This window comes from Electrophorus electricus, chromosome 2 (assembly GCF_041902795.1).
Source record: "Electrophorus electricus isolate QZ-2024a chromosome 2, ASM4190279v1, whole genome shotgun sequence".
Lineage (NCBI taxonomy): Eukaryota > Metazoa > Chordata > Actinopteri > Gymnotiformes > Gymnotidae > Electrophorus > Electrophorus electricus.
Genome location: NC_137498.1, coordinates 34845249 through 34871734, shown reverse-complemented (window position 1 = coordinate 34871734; position 26486 = coordinate 34845249). Strand labels below are relative to the sequence as shown.

At 41.4% G+C, this 26486-nt stretch overlaps 3 protein-coding genes across 4 annotated transcripts in view; all 3 read left to right on the top strand.

The window, feature by feature from the left end:
- The window catches only part of ahdc1 (AT hook, DNA binding motif, containing 1), a 19458-nt gene extending 13589 nt beyond the window's left edge, over nt 1-5869 (top strand). For both annotated transcript variants that reach the window (XM_027027475.2, XM_027027474.2), the window contains 2 exons: nt 1-4253; nt 4465-5869. The exon at nt 1-4253 is cut by the window's left edge and continues 262 nt beyond it. In XM_027027475.2, coding sequence (XP_026883276.2) covers nt 1-4225 — 4225 coding nt within the window. In that variant the 3' untranslated portion in view covers nt 4226-4253; nt 4465-5869. The remainder of the gene's footprint in view (nt 4254-4464) is intronic.
- Nucleotides 5870-6853: 984 nt separating this feature from the next.
- LOC113588343 (putative methyltransferase-like protein 24) lies at nt 6854-15484 on the top strand. The gene is made up of 5 exons (XM_027027477.3): nt 6854-7717; nt 8272-8370; nt 9086-9207; nt 12686-12920; nt 13695-15484. The coding sequence occupies exons 1-5, from the start codon at nt 7292-7294 to the stop codon at nt 14004-14006; spliced, it is 1194 nt and encodes a 397-aa protein (XP_026883278.2). The 5' UTR covers nt 6854-7291; the 3' UTR covers nt 14007-15484.
- Nucleotides 15485-18562: 3078 nt separating this feature from the next.
- On the top strand, nt 18563-25726 carry wasf2 (WASP family member 2). The gene is made up of 9 exons (XM_027027495.3): nt 18563-18722; nt 21613-21770; nt 21855-21989; nt 22180-22333; nt 22924-23041; nt 23136-23257; nt 23366-23539; nt 23616-24085; nt 24611-25726. The coding sequence occupies exons 2-9, from the start codon at nt 21638-21640 to the stop codon at nt 24766-24768; spliced, it is 1464 nt and encodes a 487-aa protein (XP_026883296.2). The 5' UTR covers nt 18563-18722; nt 21613-21637; the 3' UTR covers nt 24769-25726.
- The last annotated feature ends 760 nt before the right edge of the window (nt 25727-26486 follow it).

The window sequence follows — 26486 nt, the reverse complement described above, 5'->3', positions numbered from 1 at the left end:
CGGAAGTGTGCGTTTGCCTTGTGAAGCGCTGGCCGAGGAGGACTGCAGTGAGAGCGAGGGCTCCTGGATGGGAGATGTGGAGCCTGGAGTGTCTTCAGCTGGCCCCACAGATTCTGGCGCAGCCGCTTCACTACATTATGGACTTTATTCGGCTTCTTCACTGGCTAATGGCCTGCGTAACCATGATGAACAGCTCCAGCGCAGAGCAAGGAGACGCAGACAAATGGACCATGTTGAACAAATGCACATGCATGAACAGCATCACACGCACCTGCAGATGCACGCGCACCAGCAAACGCACTCGCTTGAGCAGAACACTCAAACAGAACACTCGAACACACATCTGCAGTCACAGACACACATTCATATGGATGCCCAAATGTGTATGGATGCAGATGTGCTGACACACAAGCACACACATGCGGAGATGGACTCACACATAGACTCCAATTCCCCTCTCATGGAGCGAGATACATCACTTGTCCCAGAGGACCTGTCTATAACCCCCAAGTCCGAAACATACACCTCTATTATCCATTCAACCCACCCATTACAAACCAGCCAACCCTCACAAAACTATATAGCCCTTCAACACAGCCCTGTCTCTAAGTGTAATGTAGAGACAGTGCAAACCCCTACCTTTTGTAAACCAGAGACAGACCATCTACCCAGCCCTGACATGTGCCACAGTTCTAGTGTAGGCCACAACCTCATGAACACCCCTATAGAGGCTGAGAGGAAGTATACCCTGAGGAGCTCTGGTCGGCCACGCTTCCCTTGCCACCTTCGCAAGTCATCCCGTTTGCGTCGAGCCGCAGAAGACAGCATATTGAAAAGGGAAGGGGAACAAAGAGAGGAGGAGGAGGAGGAAAACATCTGGAGACGAGAGGAGATCAGGCTGAAGGAAGAGCTCTTTCCAGAAGTCACCTCGGCTGCTTTACCTCCCAGGGTTGTCCAAGCACCGACTAAATCATCCAGCATGGTGCCAAATCACAGTGCAAGTACAGCATTTGGAAGTGAGTGCAGCACTGTGACCCAGCCATCAACAAGAGGAAAACGACGAGGTCGCTTTTTGGGTGTGAGGAAGATAGTGGTGAAAATAGCACGGATCCCCGTGCACCTTAGCCGACGGCAGAAAAGCTATAAGATCTCTTCCTTAGAGAGTGTAGGGTTGGCTTCACGTGGGGAAGTGGGTCCTGGGAATGAAGGGTCAGAGGGGGTGTTTGGGGGCGAGACAGGTACCCCCATTACAAGGGAGCCGACTGCTCTTCTCCGCATGAAAAACAACGGAAGGAGCGTAATGGTGATGTTTCCCCCGGGAGAGCTGCCTGTCATCCTGAAGCGTCGTAGGGGAAGGCCTCCTAAACAGGCCCTGCCAGGACAGCCTGATATGCGTGAGACTAGAGCCGGCGCTGCGAATGCCGCCGAGCCCAAGAAGCCACGGCGGCGGCGGCGAGTCAAGCTGCCGTCCCCACTGCCCTCGTATGTGAATGACACCAACGATGTTAAGGTGGAATACGCGGACGTTCTCTCCAAGCTGGCCTTCCTGAACAGGCAGCCTCCCAGCACAGGCCGCTGCTCCCCACCACGATGCTGGACCCCTACTGAGCCAGAGACCTTCCACACATCTCCAGAGAACCCAAACCTGTCCACCCTACTGCATCGACTCACAGGGTTCCGCCGGCGAGGGGGTCGTGCTGGTTGCATGGGTGGGAGGGGAGGGGGCATGGCAGGATGCTCTGAGGCCTTTAAGAGGTCATTCAGTGACTTCTTTGAGACAATTGGCAAGAAGCGGAAAGTTCCTCTATCAGAACCAGGAACGCCGCGAAAGAGGGGAAAGGGGGTTAGTGGTGGAATAAGTAGGTCAGCTTTCAGTGAGCAAGGCATCCCTGTCCCTGGGGAGAAGGTTAGAAAACGCCGTGCACGAAAGAATGGAGCATTAAAAGGTGGTCAGGGAATCCAAGAACAAGACTGGCAAAATGGACGGAGTGGATGGGGGGAAAAAGGTGATCCAGATACCCCTGAAAGAGCAGGCAGTTATCAGGGCTCTTGCTCTCCACGGGGAGGTTTTCCTTCCTCAGAGACTGGTAAGGGAGGACTTTATCACAGCCCTGGTAGACGAGGAGCTGGCAGTGGAGAGGATTCTCATGGAATGTTTGCAGGATACTTTCGCTCTTTACTTGATTCAGATGACTCCTCAGACTTGTTGGACATCTCTATGGCCAGCCCTACAGGACGGCAAGATGCTCGTAAGCTCACTCCTGGATATGAAGGCAGCAGCCCGGGTGCCGCCCATCGCTGGTCTCCTGCTTTTCCTAAGAGAAGCCCTAAAGGATCTGCTAACACTGGGGAGGGACCATTACTTCCCTCAGCCCAAACTCAGTCCCAGAGCAGCTCTGTGACTAGACCCCCATATTCATACAATGTTTCCCAAACCTCCCCCACCACTCCCTTCCCAAAATCTCCTGCTGTCTCCCTCTCCCGCTCCCCTAGTTCTCCCCATCCTTCTTCTGGTGGTTTTTCCCAATACCCCTCAGCCTATAGTGGAACTGTCCCACAAGGCACAGGCATTTGCCCTGTTCCTCAGCAGCAGAGGCCAAGTGACTGCAGCTTTACATATGGCACTAAAGCCTCCCCTGCCCCATCTGCACAACGGCAGATTAGTTATTCAAATTATCATGCTTCTGCCAAACGTCATTATAGTGGATATCCTGGACCTGCTCATGCAATGCAGCAGAGTGAGTCTGCTGGTCCAGGATCACCAGGTGGAAGTTACATGTCAATATCAAAGACTAGCCCCTTCTCCTCATCCTCATCTCCTCCCGAAGGCTGCAGACAATACCAGTCCTCTGCTCTTTGGGGCTACAGGCAAGGAGGACCGACCTGGGGCAGTGATGGATTTGGCACTCATCAGTTCCATGGCTACTCTGACTATGGAGTTGGCACAGCTAGCTCAGAGTCCAAAGATATACTGGACATATCAAATTACACACCTCAGAAGGCAAAGCAGCGTCCCTGCCCTGACACATTCTCTGAGTCCTCTTCTGACTCCTCCCACACAGGGATAGGGAGTGTGGGGGCACCATTCTGCCCTAGGGATGTTCCAGTGCCTGAGGGACAGTCTAGCTTGTCAAGCCTGGAGAAGCTGATGCTTGATTGGAATGAAAATTCTGCTGGCCCTTCATACAACTGGAGTCAGAATGTTTTGTTTCAAGGTGGGACCAAGCCAGGCCGTGGTCGCAGGAAAAGGTCAGAGCCGCAGAATGAGAGGGAAGCATGCCCTATGCCCCCAGGATCACCTGCAAGCCCTCCCATGCAGGGAGGTGGTCCAAAGCGCGGTTCTTCTGCAGGCCGACAACCCAGGGGGGCGAGGGGCAGGGGGGGGTTCTCCCCTTGTCAACGAGAGCGACCTCTACCGCCCAAACCCAAACCTCAAAAGCCTGCAGCCCCAGCAGGGGTTGGGCAGATGACTTCAACAGGAGGACTATACCAGGAAACGTTGGATTATTACAGTGGAGATAGCAGTAGCCTATCACCTCTCAGTCATGCCCCTGAGCCCTGTGAATATCCATCTCCCTACTCTGCCCACACCTCTACTCCCTCTTCTGATGAGAGATTTGCCCAGATCTACCCCTCGGACTCTGCCTCTCTTTCCCCCAGCCTTTCAACACAGTCAGATGTTCTAAAGCAGTACCCTAAGCCAGGCCCACCACCACAGACGTATGGGCATGCAGCCAGGACATTCAGCCCAACGCTGTCCCCTAGTCCCCGGCTCCTGCCTCAGTGTGGCTCTGCAATGAGTCCTCACCGTGTGTCAAAGGACCAGTTTCCACAGTATGACTCCCCTAGTTACAGCGGCTCCCCGTGCTGGTACGGGCAGGGTGGCAGTGTTGCTAATAGTCCCCACAGCTATGAGGAGCAGCGATCTATTGCCATCGCTATGCCCTCCCACAAACGGGACATGTCACTGATGGGCCCAGGAATGAGGGTGCCATCCCACTCTCCTTATCCTCCACCTGTACTTAGAGGTCCTACAATGTCCTCTTCTTGTGTGGGTGGGACACTAGACTCTTCTCCCCAGCATGAGGAGCTGGGTTACCATAGTAATATGGACAGCTATGCACCCCTTGGGCATCGTTACATGTCCCAAACTGCTCGAGGGGGGGTTCTCTGTCAGCTACTGGACCAACCCAACGATGAAGGCTTTACTGTCACCAGCCTGTAGTTAGCATTGTTGAGGCAATCCAGCAAAGGTGAGAAATTAGTTCTCAAACCTGCATGAGTCAAAGGCAGTGAAGCTCACTAACATTACTAACATCACTAACATCTTTGTCTACCATTACATTCAAACAGTTGCTAAACAAAAGTTGCCAAATGTGCTGTTATAATTGTGACATAATATAATTTATGCTTAATTTGCAACTTTCCATCTTTGTTCTTACTGTCTGTCTTTCCATTTAACAGATGATTTGGACTACGCCATTTTCATATTTTTAAAATATTTTGTAAATGAGATGCTACAGAAGACACTTACTAAGTAAGAGAGGAGATTTGGAACTGTGGACTAAAAGCTGACTTCTCCAGCAGTGACAATCAAGATCCAACTTTACACCACACACATACATACACACACAGATGCATGCATGCTTTATGCTTACATGTTTTTCACGTATTTTTACACACGCAAAACACACACACAAACACACACTCACAAACATTTGAAACCGCACATGCACGCACAGATAGACACTCTCACACACAAGACCAGTATGGAGCTTGGGTGGAGTTTTTTTTAGGATGGACACACACACTGCTAATATCTAGTAGAAGAAATGAATTGAACTGCAGAAACACAGGAATCCTCAGAATGCAAGTATGGCTCATTAAAGCTGAAACTCAGACATGCCTGCAACTGTCTATCAAACCAACGTGAGAGAGCACACAAAAAAAAAAAGGAAAAAAAAGAAAAGAAAAGGTTTTGGACTACATACTGATTTCTCTCTCTCATTTTCTCTCTGATCTGATACTCTTTCTGTGTCTATCTGTTTTTCTAGTCTCAGCATCATCTCTGACCATATCACTGAAGAGATTAATTACATACTACCCAAAAATCAAACTCCTTCGCAGGATTATTTAATGGTAATCCTGCTCCCTACTCAGACTTTACCCCTTATCTTCCCTTATGTGCTGTCTGCTCCAAGATACCAGCATCTGTACATAAATCACACCAACAGACCCAACACCAGAGGAGCAATCTACAATGAGAACATAACTCAAACATAAATAATTTTAAAAGTGAAGAAACATTTGGAAAGTTGTACAAACTCATTACAGGAATGTCACGAGAATCTCCCAGAATTTCTGTAAAAGGTGACATCAGTTTTTAAGTGGCTTTCAGTGGTTCTGCTTGGTCCTGTGCAAATAGGTACTGCAGTGTTTTCTGACAGGGACCTCTTCTGGTCCTGTGGGAGTCCGTGTGAATCCAGTACCCGCTTCTGCTGCTCTTGCTCCTGGCCTGCAGCACGGTCATACCCTGCCCAATGCCTGGTTCATGTCTCTGTGTTTTCATCATTTCCTGTCAGGAGGACAGACACTCATGCACTGACCCCAAAGATGCTGCTCTGGCATAGGTGCTGAGAGGTCAGCCCTCTGGCCATTCTGGGCACAGAGGTCTGGGACTCAGGGTGTGGACAATGCCTACTCTCCTACTCATCCTCTCCTTTTTTTTTTCCCTCTTTCTCTCGCTCCACTGTTCTATTTCTTGTGGTCCACTGTGTCGTATAGTGATTTTTTGTGATGAAATACTGTATCTGTCTGTTCCATATACTGTATCTAAGGTGGGAATATTTAAATACACATTCTCTTCTTATCATTGTGTAGCTCTGTATTGCCTCTGTTCTGTGGGAAGCTGGGTACAAGAATAGAAGGAGAATATTGCAGATAAGGAAAGACAAACTGAGGAGTTGGGAAATATGACAACATATACAATGACAGTTTCATTTAATTTTAATCACATCATTAAGCAGTATTTTATTACTCAAAGTGAGTGAGTTCCTAGTAATGGAGATTTCGGTCAAGTGTTTTGCAGCAACGGTCAAGTTCGGTCAAGTTCTACAGCAACAGACGAGAAGAACACAAGAACATGAAAATCAAAAGGAAATCTGGGTACAATATAAAACAATATAAAAAAGATCAGCCTTGTCTGTATGCATCTGGAGTATTAATGGTTATTCTGGAATGTGAAAAAACAGCCCCATCAAACCTCAACAGCACAAAAATTATTCCACCCACAGAGTTTGTCTACTCTTAACACATCCTGTTATCCATTCAACACTTGTGTCCAAGTTGGGGTTTTTTTAATAGGTGAAACGTTTTGGAATTACTACTGCCTCCTATGTTAGTCCGACATAATATAACACTGTTTAATAGCATAGCCTATTAAACTTTTTAATAGTCTGATTTATTACATCTTGATATAACTGCAAATTAACCTTGTCTGCTTAAAGCACTTGAGTTGGTTTCACCAGTGCGCGGCGCCCTGTGTCTTTCCAATTATGTGAAGAGGAAATCCCAAAATCAAGTTCAAAAGCATGCATGGGAGACAACTTTTAGCGTTAAGTTTAAGAGCAGGTTGTAGAATCTATTCTGGCAGTAACATTCGCTGTTGAGTATTCTGCAGTGATGGATTCTCGCCGCTCGTTGGTATTCTAGCCGGTGCACTGCCGCTAAGGCTTTTAGAACGAGGCGAAGCTGCCGTCAGACATTCTGATAAGTACGCTAAGTTCAAACAAGGACACGAGTGAGTTAAAGGGACAAAGACAAGCAGGGGAGACAAACGAGAAGGGATTTTAAGTAGCCGAAGTCCACCGCCGCGTCGTTGAATTTCCATTCTTCTGGAATTCATTTATCGATTTCTATTTTTCTTTAGATAGTTACCTTTTCTATGCACTGAATCTTCTAAACTGGGGAACTGAGCCATCGTTCACTGACATCTAATTGCAAATGGGTGCAAATCTCTAGATACCGTATACTAAACCCATATTCAAAGGTTTCATTCTTAGGGCACTGTTTTATTTCCTGTAATGTGTAGTGAAACAGTGAATTCATATCCTGCATACTAAAATTTGTTTTTGAGTGTTGCATGTAATCACATCCTTGCTTTGTGTGTGTGTGTGTGTGTGTGTGTGTGTGTGTGTGTGTGTGTGTGAGAGAGAGAGAGAGAGAGAGAGAGAGAGAGAGAGAGAGAGAGAGAGAGAGAGAAACGCACGAGCACCAAGCTGCTTGTCCAGCAATGCGTGATCCTTTCTCTTCAGTGCCCTGGAGCTGTGCAGTTTATCATAGAGGCTCCAGCTCTGTGTCTCGATCTCGATCACATTACGCAACACTGCTTCAGAAGAGAGGCATGGCTACCTGCAACAGTGGCGGAGTGAGGTGGCTTCTTCCTTCAGTATTTATGCTCGCTTTGTCGATGTTCCTACTTCTCCAGCTAACCATTAGTTTGATACTACTGCGTACTTCGGCTGGACCCGAAGATCCTGTTTTTACACTCATCAGTATAAAGGGGTTTGGGCGTACCGATAAATCGACGTGGTCCGAAGCAAGCGTCGCTGGACGACTGGGAATGTGGGGCTTCGAGAGTGCGCCAGAACTTTTGGCTGATGAAGAATCCGCAGGACTAGGCGCATACGCAGATGAGAATGAACTGAATTCACGCCAGGTAACCCCGGCGCTTACTGTAGTTCTTCAACTGTAACGTGCAGTGTTCTGACCCACCACCGAATCTAATCTCAGTAACCTACTACACAGAAAAAGATTCTCATCGCAAATCTGTGGCCAGAAAGCAGAATGAAAGGAAACATTTGGGGTGGGAATCCCTCCAAAATAAATCAGCCAAGTGGTGTTCTCCCTGTCCATGACTCATCTTTTCCTTTGTTGTGTATCCATGGTGACTACAGTAGATTGAGTAGTTGTATTTTAGTGAGGGATCTGCCACATATTTGAACCAGAATCTTTCCAAGTTCCCAGACAGGCTTAGGTTACACAAAGAGCACATTCTATGGCCCCACAACATGTTGCAACTACTCCTGCCAAAGGCTTTTTCACACACACACACACACACACACACACACACACACACACACACACACACACACACACACACACACACACACACACACACACACAAGACATCTGTGATCACAATTTTATGTAAATCTATCCAAAGTTATCTAAATATATAGCTTTGATAGATCTGTGGGTTTGTTTCTCCAGGTCACTGAAACAGGGCTGGTGCTTCAGCCATGGGCATCAGGACAACCCTCCTTCAGCACTGAGGTCCAGTGTCTCACCCAGTTCATCACTACAGCAGAGGTACACATGGATGTACTTGACAAGGGGGAAAAATGTGTCATCTTAAAAAAATTCTTCGGTCCCTGGTAATTTACAGAACTATAATAGACCACCTTTGTAAAAAAAACAAACAAACGAAGAAAAAAACCCCGGCATCTGTCAGCATAGGAACTTAAGTTTGTTAGATATTCTGTATTGTTGTCCAAGTGTGGTAACACTGTTTAAATAAACACAAAGAGGGAATTGGTAAATAAATGTAACTGACTAAAATCTAATTGAATAAAAATATATGCTTGTCTTCACAAATACACTATTGTGCAAGCATCTAAGATCAAGAAAGAAAATAATGGTGGTGGTGCCCTGTTATATGCTGTCTGTATACTTTCTATCTGTAGGTCGTAATTGCGTTGCTTGATTAAAAAATATTATAATTTTTTACTGTATTAAGATTTTTATTTGCAATCATATTTTTAATGTGTTTATTTGTTGTTGTTGTTGTTTTCTTTTACAAGCAAATAAGCACTTACTGCCAAGATAATAGTTAATAATTTCTTCATAATGGCCTAATTATTTTTCGCAGTACTGTATATTTAAGTGCAAACTTGAATACAAAGTTCTGTTTCTTTAATAATAATAATAGCTAATATCAAATCCTTGCACACATACAGTATATCTGAACTCACACAAATACATATGCATACACAGATTCCAGTACCTATTTGTGTCTTGTCTTCAGGTGAACTTTTCAAGATGGCAGCATTCAGATTGGTCTCAGCCTGCACAGGTGCTGGAAGGTTCTGTGGCTTTGTGCATGAACCACTGGACTAGAGGCAGTAGCTGTGTGGCTTACTCCTTCAGGTGAGCACATCCATGTACTCACATTCAGGTTGTCTCTTATAGCTGATGCGTTTGATGAAACCAGATAAAAATCTGTTAAAACATAGTTCAGATTTTATTTATTCTGTGTTTGGAAAAATAACTCACTATACTTCAGACATTGACTCACTAGTGTTGTGCTTTACATAAAATAAATCTTTTCAAATTCTTTGCTTGAATGAAATAGAAATGTGATGACATGTCTTGTACAAGTTAAGTTGTTTCTTCCAACAGTTAATGAGTTGTATCAAATCAAAGCAGGAAAAACATGAAACAGTGAGTCCTTGGGGCCGGAGTGGCAAACCCCTGGTTTAGGGTATGTCTTTTATGTCATGTTGATATAACACATTCATCACTTTTAATAGGTACTTCCTATTTATCTGTTTATATGAAACAATTAATATAATATAAAACAAAACAATTGGTTGCTTTACTGTTATGTGAGTCATCTTTGGAGATCCATCAAGCATTTTAGGAATATGCAAAATTTGGGAAATGTAATGTGCAAAATATAAAAGAAGTGTTCTTTAAAAACATGTTAATTTGCATTGATATTTCTACTTGTATATTGTTATTTGAACACATCATAAAATACACATCAGAGATTGCATGGATTCTCCTCAGCTCTGTGTAGCTAGAGACACGCTCCAGTTATGTGCGGACAATCAAATATCATATCACTACAATGTATTACAACAGATACAATGCAATATATATGCGATTGCACAGGAACACAATTTTCTTGTTATGTTACTTTTGTTGTTTCTGGTTTCTTTTGCATTTGAAAAAAAAAAAACGCAACTATGGTGCAGATTGTGAAGATTAATGAAAGAATATTTGCATATGTGTGCAGGGGAATCTATAAAGGAATTACAGCCTACTTTATGATATCATTATTAATTTGACATATTTAAATTATTTTAGGTAAAAATGTTTATATATTTGGTGGCAAAAGCTTTGGACCCAATTACTGCTTACAGTTTGTGACCCACAGTCCTCAAAAGATGCGGGTGATATTTTGTTAGGCCTTTGTCATTCTCAGTTGCTTATTGTTTACTGGTCTTTTATTCATGCCTTCTATAAATAAAATGTATACTCCATAGGACCAAGTTCAGATTAAGGCCTTGAAAAAGGCCACAGTACAAAGTAATACACAGTACTGAGTTTTGAGGCATTTGGGAGAATATAAAAAGTTACATTATATCATCGCTAAAGATAAGAGTGACAGTTCCACTGCCAACATGTTCCACAGAAGAAGAAACTGTGAAACATTAATTTGGAGAGTTCTTTATTCAGTGCATGCAGTGTTCAAAAGCATTCAATTCAAAGAGTTATTAGTAAGTGTGTTCTCATACAGTCAGAAGTGTTACCAAATGCTTTATTTATTTAGCAATGTAATCTTTAAAGTGGTTTGCCTTTTGTGCCAAACCGACTGGTTCATGTTGGCATATTTCTGTTATTTGCTATTGCTAAACTCACCAGTACATTCTTGCTTTTTAACAATGCACCATCTAACCACATAATGTTTTGGCTATTTACCTTTTTTGATTTTCTACCCTTATTTTGACTTTATACATTGTCATGGCCTACTTTACTGGCATTGGATAGATTCCAGATGCTGAAGCTAGAAATTCTAGAAACTTTTGTTAGCTATCCTGTCTTTAAACTAATGATGCAGGAACAAAAGTTTTGTTAGTCTAGGTTGCCTGCACATATATATTAGCGGTAAAATATGAAATATATAAGTGGTGGATTTATGAGATGTTCAACATCCAAAATGTGAATTCTTTATGCAGTGAAACAACAGACTAATTTTACAGTAAATTCGCATTTGTGATTTTTTTTCACCAATTCTGTCAAAAGGAGGTTCTCTGAATCCCCCCCCCCCAATATTTTACTGTTTCCAGACATCAAGCATAACTAATATATATAATAAGAAAGTTAAAATAGCTAACAGAAATGAGGGATGATGAAAAGACATTAAAAGGCACTTTATTTATCAAAGTTATTATGGTCTCATTAGGGCCAATAAATCAGGAATATCCAGCTGAGACTGAATTGTCATTCTTTGGGCTGTTTTTATCCTGGCCATTGTGGACACCGCCAGAACAATGTTCTGGAAGTAGGCCAGGCAGATGAGAATGGTAGAAATATAACAGTTGATCTATAACTTTAAAAGAGTCTCTTTGGCTAGTCTGAGAGCAGTCAATAGGATCCTCCTTTGATGGCCTCTTGGTAACAATGCAGTCATCAAGTACAAGGAAGGACAATGTATCTCCCTGTGAAACCTCTGTATGGGAACACCTAACTCATACCTAGATACACAGCTCATAGCACAGGATACTTTGAAACCTTTAGTAGGCACTGATGACAGCGCTCCAGAGTTAGTTTGTAGCATGGATGTGATTCATAGCGGTCTTGGTGTTTACGTGAAGATTATTTATTTGCTAAGATGAGGGGAAGTACTGTGTTATTTACATTCCCTTACAAGATGGGCTCAGGATTTCCTGTAGATCTTGAAATACTGGAAGTAATTTCATTAGAGATTGCGAATATTTGTTTTTGAATAAAGCCATTGAGACCTGCTTTTTTATTTCTAAATAAAAGCACTGATGAAGAAGAAGTTCTTCTGTAGTCTATAATCTAACTGAATGGAAATCAAATACTGCTTCAAGAAAGAGGCAAGAATAGTAAGAAGTAAGATGATAGTGGTTATTTTTGATTAAATTTTTGGGCCACAGTTGCTTCTTGCTGGATTTGTGGTTGTGACAGTGTTAAGAGGCTACACATGGCAAATGATCAGGATATTCATACATGCACAACTCCCCTTATTCGAAGCAGTTTTTTTTTTATAAGAAACACTTTGTAGGTGTATTGTTGGAGCCACAGTTTGTGTTAGCCATCATCCATCTCCTCATCTTTAGTCAGAGTTTTGATGACTGGCCTGCTGTTGGCTGGATATTTTTGGGTGACAGACCACTCTCAACCTGGCATTGACACTGATGTGTGAAAACTTCAACAACACTGCTGTGCTGTAATACACTCATGCCAGCACAGCACCCACTAACATGTCAGTGTCACTGCTGTGTTGAGAATTGTCTGCTATCCAAAAATCATATTCAGCCTGTAGAGGTCCTGTGGTCAGAAAATGACTGGTGATGAATGGAGTAGAAGGGACTGACAAACAGATGGGCCAAAATAAAAGTATACATATAAAATGCACCTATAAGGTGGATATAAAATTAGATCTAATTCAGGGTTCACTCCTGTAAAAGTACTGGCATTTCAAAATACTTAAAGAAAGCTAATAATAATAAAACTTAAAAAAAAAAAAAAGACATTAACTAAGGACATTAACTGAACTGTTGAATTACTAACAAAGTGGTTAGGAGTGAGGTGTAATGGGTAAACCAGAAAGATTCTGTGTGACTAGCAGTGTTGTCTCTTTATTCTTTTGCAGTCTGGATGGGAAAGACGCAGTGTTTCTGGAATACACATTAAATATGGGATGTGAGGTACATCACTTTGACCCTAGACATCAGGTCAGACATGTTAGTGGTTCTGTATTTGGATCCATCCAGCACCATCAAGCTTGGCTGGACTGGAGACACCCCCGCAGTCACTCTCACAGGGCAGCTTTGGGTACAGGGTCTTGTAGGCTTGTGGACATCATGAGCTCTTTGGGTCACAAAACGGTACTGGCATTCATCTATTTTCTCATTTTCATTCTTATACTAGCACAGAATCCCCTGTCTGATGCTTTATCACCATGGAGATAGTGTCTGTGGTCACGCATGGCTACCATGGCAACAGTGTCTGGTGACTCACATAGAGATGTGATGCCCCCAGGAAATATATGTATGTTGTTGCTAATCTTTGATTGATAGATAGAGACTGCTCTCTCCATAGGGAACATAAAAGGTCCTTGGTGGAGAATGCCTCATTTCACATATGTATTGTTTTGTATGTATGTATTCTACCGCCTATTTACAATACAGTATATTGTATGTTGGTTACAGGGCTGGATATCTTACTTTCAAAAAGTGTTATGTTACACATTATTAATTAACTATTTAAATTATAATCAGCCAAAAAACTGCAGTCCTTAATGTAATTCAATTTAAATGCTGCAAATTAAAGCATTTACTAACAAAGTGGTGGCTGTGTCTCAGTCACTTGTAACCAAAATTTATGCTTACTATGTGTCATAGTCCATCATTTTTCAAAGTAGTTTGTTTTTCTTATTTTGTTTCTTTTGTTTACGGAAGTTGATTGTAATTTCTTCATTTTGTGCTAATAGAAATACTTTATTTTCTCTGCAATATGTTAATACTTTATTTTTGTCTATATTTTTACAGAAAAAGATTAACTGTATTTACCAGCATTTTATGTTTTAAATACATAATCCTACTACATCTATACAGTTACCAGTACACCTGTCTTAATTGTGTGTACTTATGTGTGTACAGGTAGATGTTCTCTGGGCAGACTTGGAGAGTGCAGAGTGGCGTATGCTAGAGAGCTGGGTTCAGGATGGAACGCTCAGAAGGATCAGTCAGCTCATTCTGACCATACATCTACAGTGGGCAGGATTTGAAGTGGGTGGGACAGATGTGAAAGTAGTGCGATTCTGGTACAGTGTACTGAATACACTCTACCGCTCAGGGTTCTTTCTCACCCACTTTACTTCTGGACCAGGACACACAGTATTGAGACATGAATTTCCCAATGCACACAGCTCATACACACTCAACTGGATCAGAACAGGTGAGCAACTCTGAAAGCCACCTGCAAAGTCCCTCAAACACAACACTCTGCAAGAACCACTTTGGAACAGTTAAGGGAAAACCAAGAAACTGCCTAAAGAGCCTCCAAACACACATGCTGCTAAAAGATCATGTGCCTTTTTGTTCCTCTCAGACATTGCAGTATTCATAGGTGCACTGAAAAAAACTTTGTTTTGCATATCATGACCACTAGATTTGATACAAGCACATAAAAGAGCAGGGTTCTCATGTACATCCTAAGTTTATTGCTATATATAGCAAACAGTACAGTATGGATAAAACAGAGAAGAGCCACAAGTCAAGAACCAATTCAGAACCATACTGTATACAGACAGTACTTCCTGTTTCAATATACAGGAGCTGGACAAGGCATTTTGATAAAATACCTTAAAGACAATGCATGTAGAACAATTTAAGGACACATTTTTGATGATGAAAGCCTCAACCTGATCAGATAAAGATTAATCGCAAACCAAAAGTCTGTTAATGTTTTAAGTACATTGCGTGATAATTTAAGAATAAGGTCCAAGTTGGGTGTAATTTGGAAACAATGAAAAGTATAAAATAAGCAATTTATAGTGGCAAATTAAACTTGTGATAAAGCCATACATGTTAAAGGTTATACAGAAATGTGTTTACTTATAATCTGCCTCTTATAGCCCATGAAAAACTTGCTAGCACTCCATTGACTACTCATTAGGACTTTATGCTTGTAGGGAAATTTATGAAAATAGATTAAATACAAAGTGCACAATGAAGTTTTGAGTTGTTATTATCCCTGATTTCTACTTCTGAGAAAATTTTGCAAAGTGTTCCCGATAACTATAGTTAATTTAGTTTAAATTTATTCTGAATGAAACTGGATAAATGTTGTGCCAAATATTTGAACTCCATGTATAAATGAACAATGAACTCCATGTATAAATAAATGCTTTGCTTCAGGTGCATAAAGTTTCCTGCACACTGATACAAGCATTTTGTACTGTACACTGAAATACCTTACTGCAATAGATTAGCAGTTTGTGGGCACACCTAGACTAGATGCCCCTTTTGTTGCATGGAATCTTACTTTTCAACTGGAACTTCATATTTAAGTGCATAATGGTAAGTGGAACTGATGTTTTAGGCTAAACGTTTTTGATAATTTGGTGTATAAGTATGGTAGACTTTCTTTTGTTTGTTCTTTGTGTGTGGTATGAGGTGCCCTCTAGCGATGGTTTGGAGATACTGCCGTGTGTTTACCGAATCTCGTGATGTTATAAATTATATAGAGAGCTAAAAAGTGACCTTCATTCAGTCCATGCAGTAACTATACAGGGTGTCTGGTTTGCATATACGTATACCAGTGCATATACTTAAGCACAGATTTGAGACCAACTAAAATTCTAATTGAAATTAATTCATGAAGTTCTGTGCATGTTTGGGAATTCTGATTTATTATAAAAAACAAATTTAACCACTATGGTTTGTAGTTGTTACACTAGTAGTTGTAGTTGTAATTGTTACACTGTTTTAATATATATATATATATATATATATATATATATATATATATATATATATATATATATTTGTTATGTGTTGGCTAAGTCTAGTTACATCTCTCTTCATAATAGAGTGTAAAACATGTGTTTTTGTCATTGTGATGTGTTTGTGTTTAGTTACCTTCCCCTTGTTTCCCCCTATAGTATAGGTCAGTGTTCTTCATGTTATGGCTGTGTTAATTCTTCTGTTGCTTACATATGCTGCACAGTTGCAAGTAGTTGCTCATCATCATGGCTGGATGATGCCCATGTCCACGATGCAGCTTTCTGGTACTGGAATGGAAGGCACTCCAGGTGCTCTGGAATCTGCTGCTGGAGCAGCATGATGACTTTGCTGTGCAGACCACGGCTCTCCAGTGACATTTCGGGCAGGTGGTGTTGGTGTTATTGGTCAGACATGCTTTGCAGTGGAGGAGTTCCACAAGGAGAAGATGTGCTTAAGCCACCTGGGAGCAAGTGAAAAGAAGCAACTAATATCCTGGAGCCACATGAAGAGAGGACACTGCACCAGCCAGTGCCTACAGATATGACAAAAACATCAGACACTCTCATCAAGAATGAGAGAAATGACCATTCAGATAATAACTGGTACTGTAGCCTGCAACCACTCTAGATATGCTACATGTTAATTTATTAACATAGCTACTAAAGTACCCAGCATGAAAGGATCAACTGTCATCACACATTCCTCCTCATGCATCACTGTGGGAGTGCCTCTGTTGTACGTCATATATAGAGCCTTGCTGCGCCTTTAAGGGCATACATTCCTGAGGGTAAAAATAGTTGTTAAGGCATGCACAAGGTTTAGGCATTGACTGTCTGTCATGTCATGTGATTTATCATGAAACAGTTCTTTATTAACATCATGTTTAATTGCTTCAAGACCTATGAATTTCTGTAATTTGCCCGATACAGTGTTATTTAAAATTATTTCATTAATGTTTTTCTATGGTTGTCCTATATGTAAAAAAAAATCATTTTTACATTGTCCCACACTTCTATCATAATTTTCAAATACCTCCACTAGTTCTGATTACTTAAATACAAATACACTGACACTGGGATGTCATACGTCAGTTTCTGCAAAGAAAATTTTATTCTTGTAGAAAAGTACACCCTATATGCCTTCACCTGGTAAAGCAAGGTGTAGCAATGCCATGTTTTTGGGTTTGATTCCCAGGGATTGCACATATTATTATACTGACAAATATATGTTAGTTGCTCTGGATAAACATGTCTGCAAAATGTTTAATTATCATTAGAACATGGGTGAGATACAATAACAACAAACCATGATTCTCAGCTGAAGCCAGACAGTTTCATAGGGTAAAGGAGATAGCATTCAATTATTGACATGAATGAGAGCTATCACAGATATAAAAACAGCAAAGGTCAATCCTAACAGATGTGCTGGTGACAAGTCAACCTGGTCATGCACTTCATGCTAAACCATCTCAACTGTCAAAGCACCTATGCATGGATTTAAGATTGGCTTTTAACACCAATGTCACAGAAAATCTGTAGGCCAAATTCACTCAGATGTCTATGCCAGATTCCAACTGTCATTGGATTGTAGATTTACACATTGGCAGGAGACTTCAAGTGCAGCTGGGAAAATAAATATTAGCTCCCCTGACTCTTAACACTGGTGTAAATCAAGACTGAATTGTAAATACCAGTGATTGCACCTCCACATCTGTAAAGATCCTAACATTTGCAGATAACACCCATCACCATGGTCACCATAAACAACAGTGATGAGTGTACAGGAGGGAACTTGTGCTCCTGGTGCAGTTCCAGTCACCTTAAGCTCCAGAGTGCACAGCAGAGAGGACGTTCTGTCCAGGGCAGCTGATCATCTTCCAGCTGCCACAGGTGATGAACCAAGCTTATACTGAAATCCTTGAATTCATTTTCACACCGTACATAACAATTTGAACCATCCAAACTCTAGCACATAATTTAGAACTACAGAGAGAATTATCAAATGTAACCTTACAAAACTGACAAAATCACAGCTGACACCTCTCACCCCAGAACACAATCACAGTGGACACTTTGCACTTTAGCCTACCTCCCTAAATTGTAGCTCATAACTATAACATCACGACTGTTTATATCACACTCCAGACATTCCCTATGTGTACATATTCATTATTTTTTAAATTCGGTTTTAATTGACTTATATTTTAAACTTTGTTTAAATGTTTGTTTTTTAGGTTTATTCTCTATTCTGTGTCCTTTACTGTGAACAGTCAAGTGTGACGTTTAGTATTTTACATGTGACGTCACCCAGACAAATTCCTTATATGGGCCTATGTAACGCGGGCTCTCCACCAAAAACATGATTCTGAAATCCTTCCTTTTGAAGATGACTGCAAGTAAACAAAATTATTCTGTAAAGGAAACATGTCAGTTAAAAACAGCGGATAAGAACTTCAACCGTTTTTTTCAACAATTGCTTTTCACGTTCTCTGTAAAGTTCAGTTTAATATTATGCCTACAAATGAATGAAACCGACACGGAACTTGATACTATTAACCCATAGTAAATCTTCTAAATCAGATACTGAAACTGTACAAAGAATTACTAGCCTTATTCGTATAAAAACGATGTTCCTAGGCTAGATTGTCTGCTTTTTAGACTTTAGAGGGGGATAACAGTTTGATTGTACTGTCACAGAAAATAAATAAAACCTGGCAATTAAATGTTTTAAAGGTTTGACAGTGTCAATTCAGAAATGTAAGGCGCTTGCAAGGTTAGTTTTAGCTCGTTGGAGAAGGACTAAGGTTGGTGCTGTTATGTTTAATCTAGATTATAAATTGGAACAGGCCCGTCAGTTAGGAATGCCCACCCTTCCCTACGAAGATGAGGAACAGATGTTTTCAACTCGCACGGGTGGAGTCGTACCGATTTTTTTTAACCCACCCCTCGCCTACGCAATTGGCATCTTAATCACCCAATCGTTTCTCCGAACCTGTAAGCATCGACCAATGAAAAGTTAACAAAGCCGGAACTTTAGAGTCCGTGCTCTTGCGACGGTAGATTGTAACAATTTTCGGCTCAGAAAAATAATGAGTCACAAAAGTATGTTAAGGTAGCTAACATTAAGTATTTGAAAACTATAAAGACTTCTACAGAAAGGACTAATTTCCTTTATCTTTCGGTAAGAGATTATCTTTATATTTTCACCTTTATTTAAAACGCGAACTAGCTAGCTAGCCACTTTTGTGCTGTTTAAGTTGCTAGCTAGCTATCTTGGTAGCTTAGTTAATAACTTACTTCCTGCTTTGGACGTTCAGGGTGGGCCGCAAAGTTTTACTTTCCGAAAATAAGTAAAGTTAACTTGGCTTTATCCGGTCGTCTGCAGTGTAATATTTCGTAGATATTGTATAGATTATTCCGCAACATCTGGTCAGATTTATGTTGTTTCAGTTTAAACTAGGTTTAGCTTAATCGTTTTGATTTTTTGCTTAAAGCCAATGGCTCGTCTTTACTGCATACAGTAGTCATAGCTATATAACCCAGGGTTACTTCACAGCTAGCTAGCTAATTACAGTCTTCATTCATGTCTAGATCAATTCTATTGCATCGGTACTCGTCCTATGGAGTTTTTCGCTCATGTAAAATGTTAGCTACTTCAAACACAAACCCAAAACACCTGATCCGTTATTTCAAGGTGTTGTGAACTCTGTAGGAAGGTAAATTTATTGGAGATTTGAGTTCTTTCTCTGTTGCATATAGGCCTAGCCCCACTTCTGGAGAGCTAATCACCATTCTGTAGAGTTTACCCCAGGCTATCGTACCTGATACCCAGGTGGTCAGAACTGTACTATTACACAGGAGCCGGGTGTTTAAGGGTGTGTAAAGACTAAGTAGAGTAAGCCTAAAAGCTAGACGTACATATTTCACCATGTCAACCATACTGAGAAGATGGTGGTTTTGTAAATAATCTCATTTCTATTCATGAAGGGATTAGTGAGGTGGAAAATATGAGAGAACAACGTTACCTCTCATTAATTTCAGATGCTTATTGTCTTTTCATTGTTATGCTGAAATTAGCCGAGATCGCACTTCACCTCCAACGTTTTCATTTAAATATTTAACTGAAGACCCCTTCACTAAACACTGAATTAGTTAGGTTCCAAAAGTGCAGTTGGAGGGTTAGATACTTCGATCATAAGTTAAACAGAGTATCTTATAGGTGAGAAAATATTAAATTCTTTATTATTGCTTCCCCAGGACTATTGTAGGTTTAATTTTAAGGAAAGGGCTGCCTATGTTTGCTCCTGGATGTGTATTGTTTTTGATTTTGGATCCACCTCCTAACACCCACTAATCAAGGTTGACTGGAGAAACAGTTGCATTACATCAGTGTGCTAGATTAAAGTTCGGTGTAAACACTACAGTAGGATAGTCACTGACAACACGAGTCACTGATGTGAATTTTATACTGTACACCTTGTCCTATTTGGGACAACAATTATATATTTGTGGATCAGTGTTTAAGGTATTACAAAGCTAACATAAATGTTTTGAAAAATATTTGTAAAATGCCCTTTAAATCTAGTGGAAGTCTGTTGTTTCCATTGAAATATAATTGGCTTTAACAATTATTTAATACATATTCTTTTATTAAAAAACTACATTGAGTAAACTTCTATACAGAAAATTGTGATGTCTAAGAATAAAATAAAAAACTGAATGCTGAGTGTTATGCTGACACTTACAGGTTCTTTGTAAATGTACATACCCAATGAGGTCTGTTTTGGTTTCTATAGGTAAATACAATATAGACTCTTAACTCTAATTAAGAAGTCCTATTTTACTGCTTACACTGCAGAATGTCATGATCATCAGACACCAAGTTCTGTGAGTTTTGTTTGATCAGCCTTCCTTACCGGGATTTGTGCATTCCTGATATAGTAATCCTGGATGTATAATCTCGGGTTTTGGGCAGTCCTGATATAGTAATCCTGATATATAATCCTGAACATAGATATATGCCACAAAATTGATTGTATATATAGTATGTGTATGAAAAATAGTAGAATGGCACACAGTGACTTTAGCTCTCAGTTCAAACCAGTCCTTTCTCATCATGTCCCTTTAGTATGCATCACAAATATTTGTATTCACATTTTAGCTATTGCAGTACATTACAGTTGACTTCTGTGTACATAATAAACTAGACTAAAAAAATCTTAGATATAGGTAGACATATTTTTGAATCCTCTACATAGATGTACATGCCTTAGCTCGTTAAATAAATTGTATTTCTATGTTGCATCAAATTCTTTTAATGTCTGTCTGATCATGTTATATTTGGCAGCATATCCAAACAACAAATAAGTGGAGCCTTCCTGTGTACATACTAGTGGGCCAGACAGTATCACTATCTCAAAATGTGCAGTTTTATGCCTGGAAGACAGAAGGATATGTCCTTCTTTATTTTGCAGGCTGGCTATGTAGCTGGCTCAGGATACATCATGATTTCTCCATTCAGAGTAACTTGTTCTGTTGATGGCCATAGTGGAAAAGGGAACAATTTTCTTCTGTTTAGCCACATAGTGTTATTTCTACTTCAGTAGAGACATTGCTACCCCACATGCATACAAAAGAGGGAACTTGCTTTGGCTACTAGCACTGTTTCCATAATGCTGCTGTTCAACTAAGAGACAAGGGTTATCACATATAGGGCACCTTGTCTCGGCCTTCGATAACGGTGATCTTGCTATGCAAGATAGTTCACCAGTTTTCACAAATGCAGCAGAACAGACATGCCCAGAGATAGTGTTGCCTCTGCAGTGGTGATACAAAAATAAAGCATGCAGTAGTTGCGTCAATGAAGGAAGGCGCAAGGCAGGATTGGTTCTGCTTTAAACTCCAGCCTGGTTGTGTTTCTACATGCGTTGGATAACTGAAAGTGTCTGCGTGCACGGCAAAACAAACAGCGCGACAGCTAGAATGAGCAGAAGTAAGACTGTTGCGGAAGCCGCAGCAGCAGTGTTAATTCCCACAGCCCTGGATCTCATGTCCGATCTCCTGTCTGGCAGTGAGGCAAGGAGCTGAGCCACCATCATGCCCTTGGTGATGCGCAACATCGAGCCGCGGCACCTGTGTCGCCAGACATTGCCCATGGCTGTGAAGAGCGAGCTAGAGTGCGTGACCAACATCACGCTGGCCAACATCATCCGCCAGCTCGGCTCCCTCAGTGAGTGGTGCCCTCTACTGGATTTGTGTTGCTGTAGGGCCCACTGAGTGAGGCTGACTCTGCATATCTTTGTGCGTGTCCCAGGCAAGTTTGCGGAGGATGTGTTCGGCGAGCTGTTTGTCCAGGCAAGCATGTTTGCAGATAGGGTGAACACCCTTGGTGAGAGAGTGGACAAGCTGCAGGTCAAAGTCACACAGCTGGATCCTAAAGAGGAAGAGGGTAAGAGAACATCCTCTCTTTGCTAAGTCATGCTGATAATTTATCTGAGCCCATCAACAATTGATGACTGATAACAAAACCGGCCCTTTCTCAGCACCTCCTGAAGTAATTGTGCATGATTAATTAAGTGTGCTCCTGTTTTTTTCTTTTGTTCTTCCACTCACTTGCTTCCTGGTTTTGTTGCCTTCAGTGTCTCTGCAGGCAATCACCACTCGCAAAGCTTTCCGCTCTAATCTGATTCAGGACCAGCAGCTCTTCGCCCGGCCATCTCTGCCCCAGCCTGTTCAGGAGACTTACATAACCTGCAACCAGCCACCTCCACTTAACATCCTCAGCATTTATAGGTTCACACACATCCATGCACATGGTTTACTTTTCATCTGCAGTAAATGGATACAGATCTATGTTCTGGGATGTACTATATTAGGGCACTTTCAGATTTCAGTCATTTGTTGCCTGGTAAAAGTGCAGACTAAAGAGAGATGTCAATCCAGTGGACCTTCTCTTTTTTTAATAAAAAAAAAAAAAGATTTTATTGCAGATAAGCAACAGTGTCGGCGGTATTACAGAAAGCTTTTAAAGAGGATTGCTGCAGAAATTGGTTGTTTGAAATCTAGTTGTATAATAATCAAATTCTTTGCCTTTAAGACAATCCTATTTTAATTTGCTGCTTGTGTGTAAAAACGCAATTCTCAGTGCTCCAGTAGGCACACTGTATACTGCATGCCACCCTTCATGAATAGAACATTGCTGTCTGTGAAGCTGTATGTGGTTAACGTAAATAAATGAGGCTTTTGGAATAGGAGCCTGCTATCTGTATCACCAGTCTGTGCAGAGTTTCCTATGTGTGCTCTTCATGGAAACCCAAAGCACTTGTTATCTCTGGTATAAACATTAATGACCTGTCTTAATCTGCTGTGTGTGTCTGTCTCAGGGAGGATGGGAAGGAGGCGCTTAAATTCTATACTGATCCATCCTATTTCTTCGACCTGTGGAAAGAGCAGATGCTACAAGATACCAAAGACATCATGAAGGAAAAACGGAAACATAGGGTGAGATAGGCGTCTCGTGATGTAGGATTATAATGTGAGTTTTCTGGTATTTTGTTTCTGTTTGAATTAAATTTGAGTGCGTTTGTGAGTGTAGAAAGAGAAACGAGAAAACCCGAACCGAAGCAACCTGAATCCCCGCAAGATCAAAACCCGTAAAGAGGAATGGGAACGGCTCAAAATGGGTGAAGAATTTGTTGTACCTAAAACTGATGCTGGGTAAGTGAATGTAAAAGTACTGATGGAGACATGAAAGCATGTTTGTATAAAGGAATTTACCTGTGTTTGTGTGTGTGTGTGTGTGTGTGTTTTTTTGTTTTTCCTTAGTAATTCTATTGACTTTAATGGTAGCATTGGCTCCGGTGAGGACATGGGTATGTTTGATTCTGAGGGATTTTACGACCAAAGTACTTCCTCTCGCAATTTTGATCCTGGCTCCCCTTTGCCACCTCCACTGTCTGATGATGATGGTTTCCTGCCACCTCCGCCACTAGACGTGGCGTAAGTGTCCCTCCATAGTTTTTAGTCATTGTGCACAGATCCTGTTGTGCATTCACTAATCCCAGATGTCTTGCAGGTATAATGAGGGACTGCCTGGAACTTCAACCCAGAAGCGAAGTAGCCTCTTAAGTCCCACTCACCCTCCCCCAGCTCCCCCTGTGATGGTGTCCTCTCCTACTGGCCGCCCCATGGTGGCCCCTCCTATAGCACCACCTCCTCCCCCACCTGTTAGCATTATAATCCCGCCCCCACCTGTTACAGGATTCGATACTCCTCCCTCTCCTCCTGCTTGCATTAATTCCTCCTCTGTCCCTCCTCCACCCCCTATAGCTCCCTATATTCCATCTCCACCCCCTCAACCTATTCGGGATGGACCCCCACCTCCACCCCCACCCCCTCCTCCCCCAGGCCCGCCTCCTCCATGCTTTCCTTCTGTTGCTCCAGCTCCCCCACCCCCAGGTCCCCCTCCTACCTCTCCTGCTCCCAAAGCCCAGCCTGCCCCTGCCAGCGATGCCCGCAGTGATCTCCTAGCAGCTATTCGCCAAGGTAAGTGAAGGGATCTAGATGACAACTTCTGAACTGTCGGAACAAACAGCATTTCTTTGGATTAGCTGCAGGCCAGATTTGATTCAATATTTGACATTCATGCATCAGTTAAGAACAATGAATTTTAGGGTATGGCATCTCTATCCGTAATTATTGTCTATTCCTCTGAAAATTCAGTATCCCACTGGTTCTTAGGGACCCCATCTTCTGCACATTTTTGTATTTTTTCCATAACCTAACACACCTGATTAACTTGGGTATGTTAGAACAGGGAGAACAAAAATGCGCATATCTTAAAATGGTTTTGGATATGGGGCATAAACCCATTGGCAGTGTGCTGTATTTGCAAAACAGATTCGGCCCTTTTGAGGGCTTCAATGAGAACAGAACACTTGGAGGGGGGGGGGGGGGGGACTGCTGGATGGACCTTAGCATAATGTTCTATTTTGATGTCTGCATATTTAAATTCAGTTCCTTAACAGTGTGTCTGAACAAGTTGGTGAAAGTGTGCTTGTTTGTATCCAGGATTTAATCTGCGTAAAGTGGAGGAGCAGAGAGAGCAAGAGAAGAGGGACGTCGTGGGCAATGATGTGGCAGCTATCTTGTCCCGCCGTATTGCTGTGGAGTGTAGCGATTCCGAGGATGATTCTTCAGAGTTTGATGATGAGGAGTGGTCTGAATAAGTCTACATCTCATAGCAAAGATTATTCAACTTCCACTTCTCAAATAACTTATCTTTTAATGCATCTAACTGCAGTGTATGGTAAAGAGGGCATGTGCGCATGTGCCCATGCGTGTGTGCGCGCGCGGTCTGTTCTGACTGAGAGTGAATTATTTAGATGATTAGCCTGCTCCTATTTCTGAGGGCCTGTTCTTCTGCAGCTAAAGATGGGTACATTTTAGAGGTAAAGAGGATCAAAGTGTTTATTCTTGTTGCATGTCAGTATATCTGCAGAAGCTTGATATTAATCACCCAAATCTTTGGTATTTTTCCTACACCCAGACGAGTAAGAGACACATTATGTAATTTAGATACTCAAAACTAATAGACTATTGAAGTTTGTAATTTAGATTAGATTACTTTCTGTTATTGGCCCTTAGAGCACTCATTCCCAGAGTTAAAGCATGAGCATTCTCTTAATCCAGTTTTTGTGTGTTCATGGCCTGTGGCCTTGACAGCTGATATCTCTATCCATGTTTGTGGAATGCATCTTTTCTCTGACCTCAGTGCCACTTGTGGCGTTATGTCATTCCATGTGGTGGTATTTCCTCTTTTTTTCATTTTGCTGATTGGCTTGGGTTCCAATGTCTGACTGGATGTGCTTATTTTATGAGCTGCGACAAATGGCAACACGTATTTTAGCTCAGTTGCATGTGGTCCATGGAAGAATTTAACCTGTTATTTTACATTACCTGTCCTCCCCATGTGTCCAGTGTGCAGTCCCATTAATGCCTTTGCCAGTCACCTGGTCTTTCCTTTTGATTTTGTATTCCAAAGTGCCTATTATTTTAAAGCCAAAGTTTTACTGAAAATTATGCAAAGTTTTGAAATCAGAAAACAATTTATTTGGTATTTTTGATTTGTAATTGTAAACATTTTCTATCAGTGCTTTTAATGAAAATAAAGATCTTAATTTCGAATATGGTATGTTTGTGAACCTGTTCTTGTTGATTGTATTTCCCTTTCATTTTCTGGAGTCCCCCTGCCCTATGCATTTTTACAGTCCCCCATCTCTATCTCATGTAATTAAACCTATAAATTAATTGGCTGATGAGTTGGGTCAAGTGTGTTGGACCAGTGAGAGCCCTAAAATCTGCATGGCAGGCCACTCCTGTGCCAGAACTTAGAAATGCTACTCTGTGACCTGCCTAATACAGTATTTCCATAGTATAACCAGTGCAGAACAGAGATGTATAATTAAAAATAAACTGGCCTTCACATAGGACGGAAGCATTATAACAGCCTTCTATAAGACATTTTCAGATTTTTGAAGAGAAATTTTTTTTCAGTTACTTTTTGAGAATGTTAGCTTCTGTTAGCCATCCATACTGTTTGAGTTCCTCTAAATCAAATAGATTGTCAGTGTCCTCAAGAATGCAGTTGGCTTTCTTGCTGATTCTGATATAATTTCATATCAGTGAAATATTAATCTTCCATAGATTGAACTTTTAAGAGATGTTTAAAAGTTATTTGGATATATAGTTATAATAAAATAGGGTTCTGCCTCAGGTGTTTGGCCTATTCTATAGTGCACATGTTTTGTGGATTTCCTAATCCACAAAAAGGTTTAGATAATGAGCTAGCTCCATTTCACAGCACTATCACTGTGTTGGGATCATCTACAATAGAGTGTTCAGTGTGGTACTTGTGCTAAAATTTAACAATAATCTTTGTGTTATG

What these genes read in the sequence shown, in the direction of transcription:
- LOC113588343 (XM_027027477.3), top strand. Translation starts at nt 7,292, where the DNA reads ATGCGTGATCCTTTCTCTTCAGTGCCCTGGAGCTGTGCAGTTTATCAT. An exon ending in AGTTCATCACTACAGCAGAG is followed by an intron (nt 8,371 to 9,085) that starts GTACACATGGAT and finishes TCTTGTCTTCAG; the next exon opens with GTGAACTTTTCAAGATGGCA. An exon ending in GCTCTTTGGGTCACAAAACG is followed by an intron (nt 12,921 to 13,694) that starts GTACTGGCATTC and finishes ATGTGTGTACAG; the next exon opens with GTAGATGTTCTCTGGGCAGA.
- wasf2 (XM_027027495.3), top strand. Translation starts at nt 21,638, where the DNA reads ATGCCCTTGGTGATGCGCAACATCGAGCCGCGGCACCTGTGTCGCCAG. An exon ending in CCGCCAGCTCGGCTCCCTCA is followed by an intron (nt 21,771 to 21,854) that starts GTGAGTGGTGCC and finishes TGCGTGTCCCAG; the next exon opens with GCAAGTTTGCGGAGGATGTG. An exon ending in AACATCCTCAGCATTTATAG is followed by an intron (nt 22,334 to 22,923) that starts GTTCACACACAT and finishes TGTCTGTCTCAG; the next exon opens with GGAGGATGGGAAGGAGGCGC.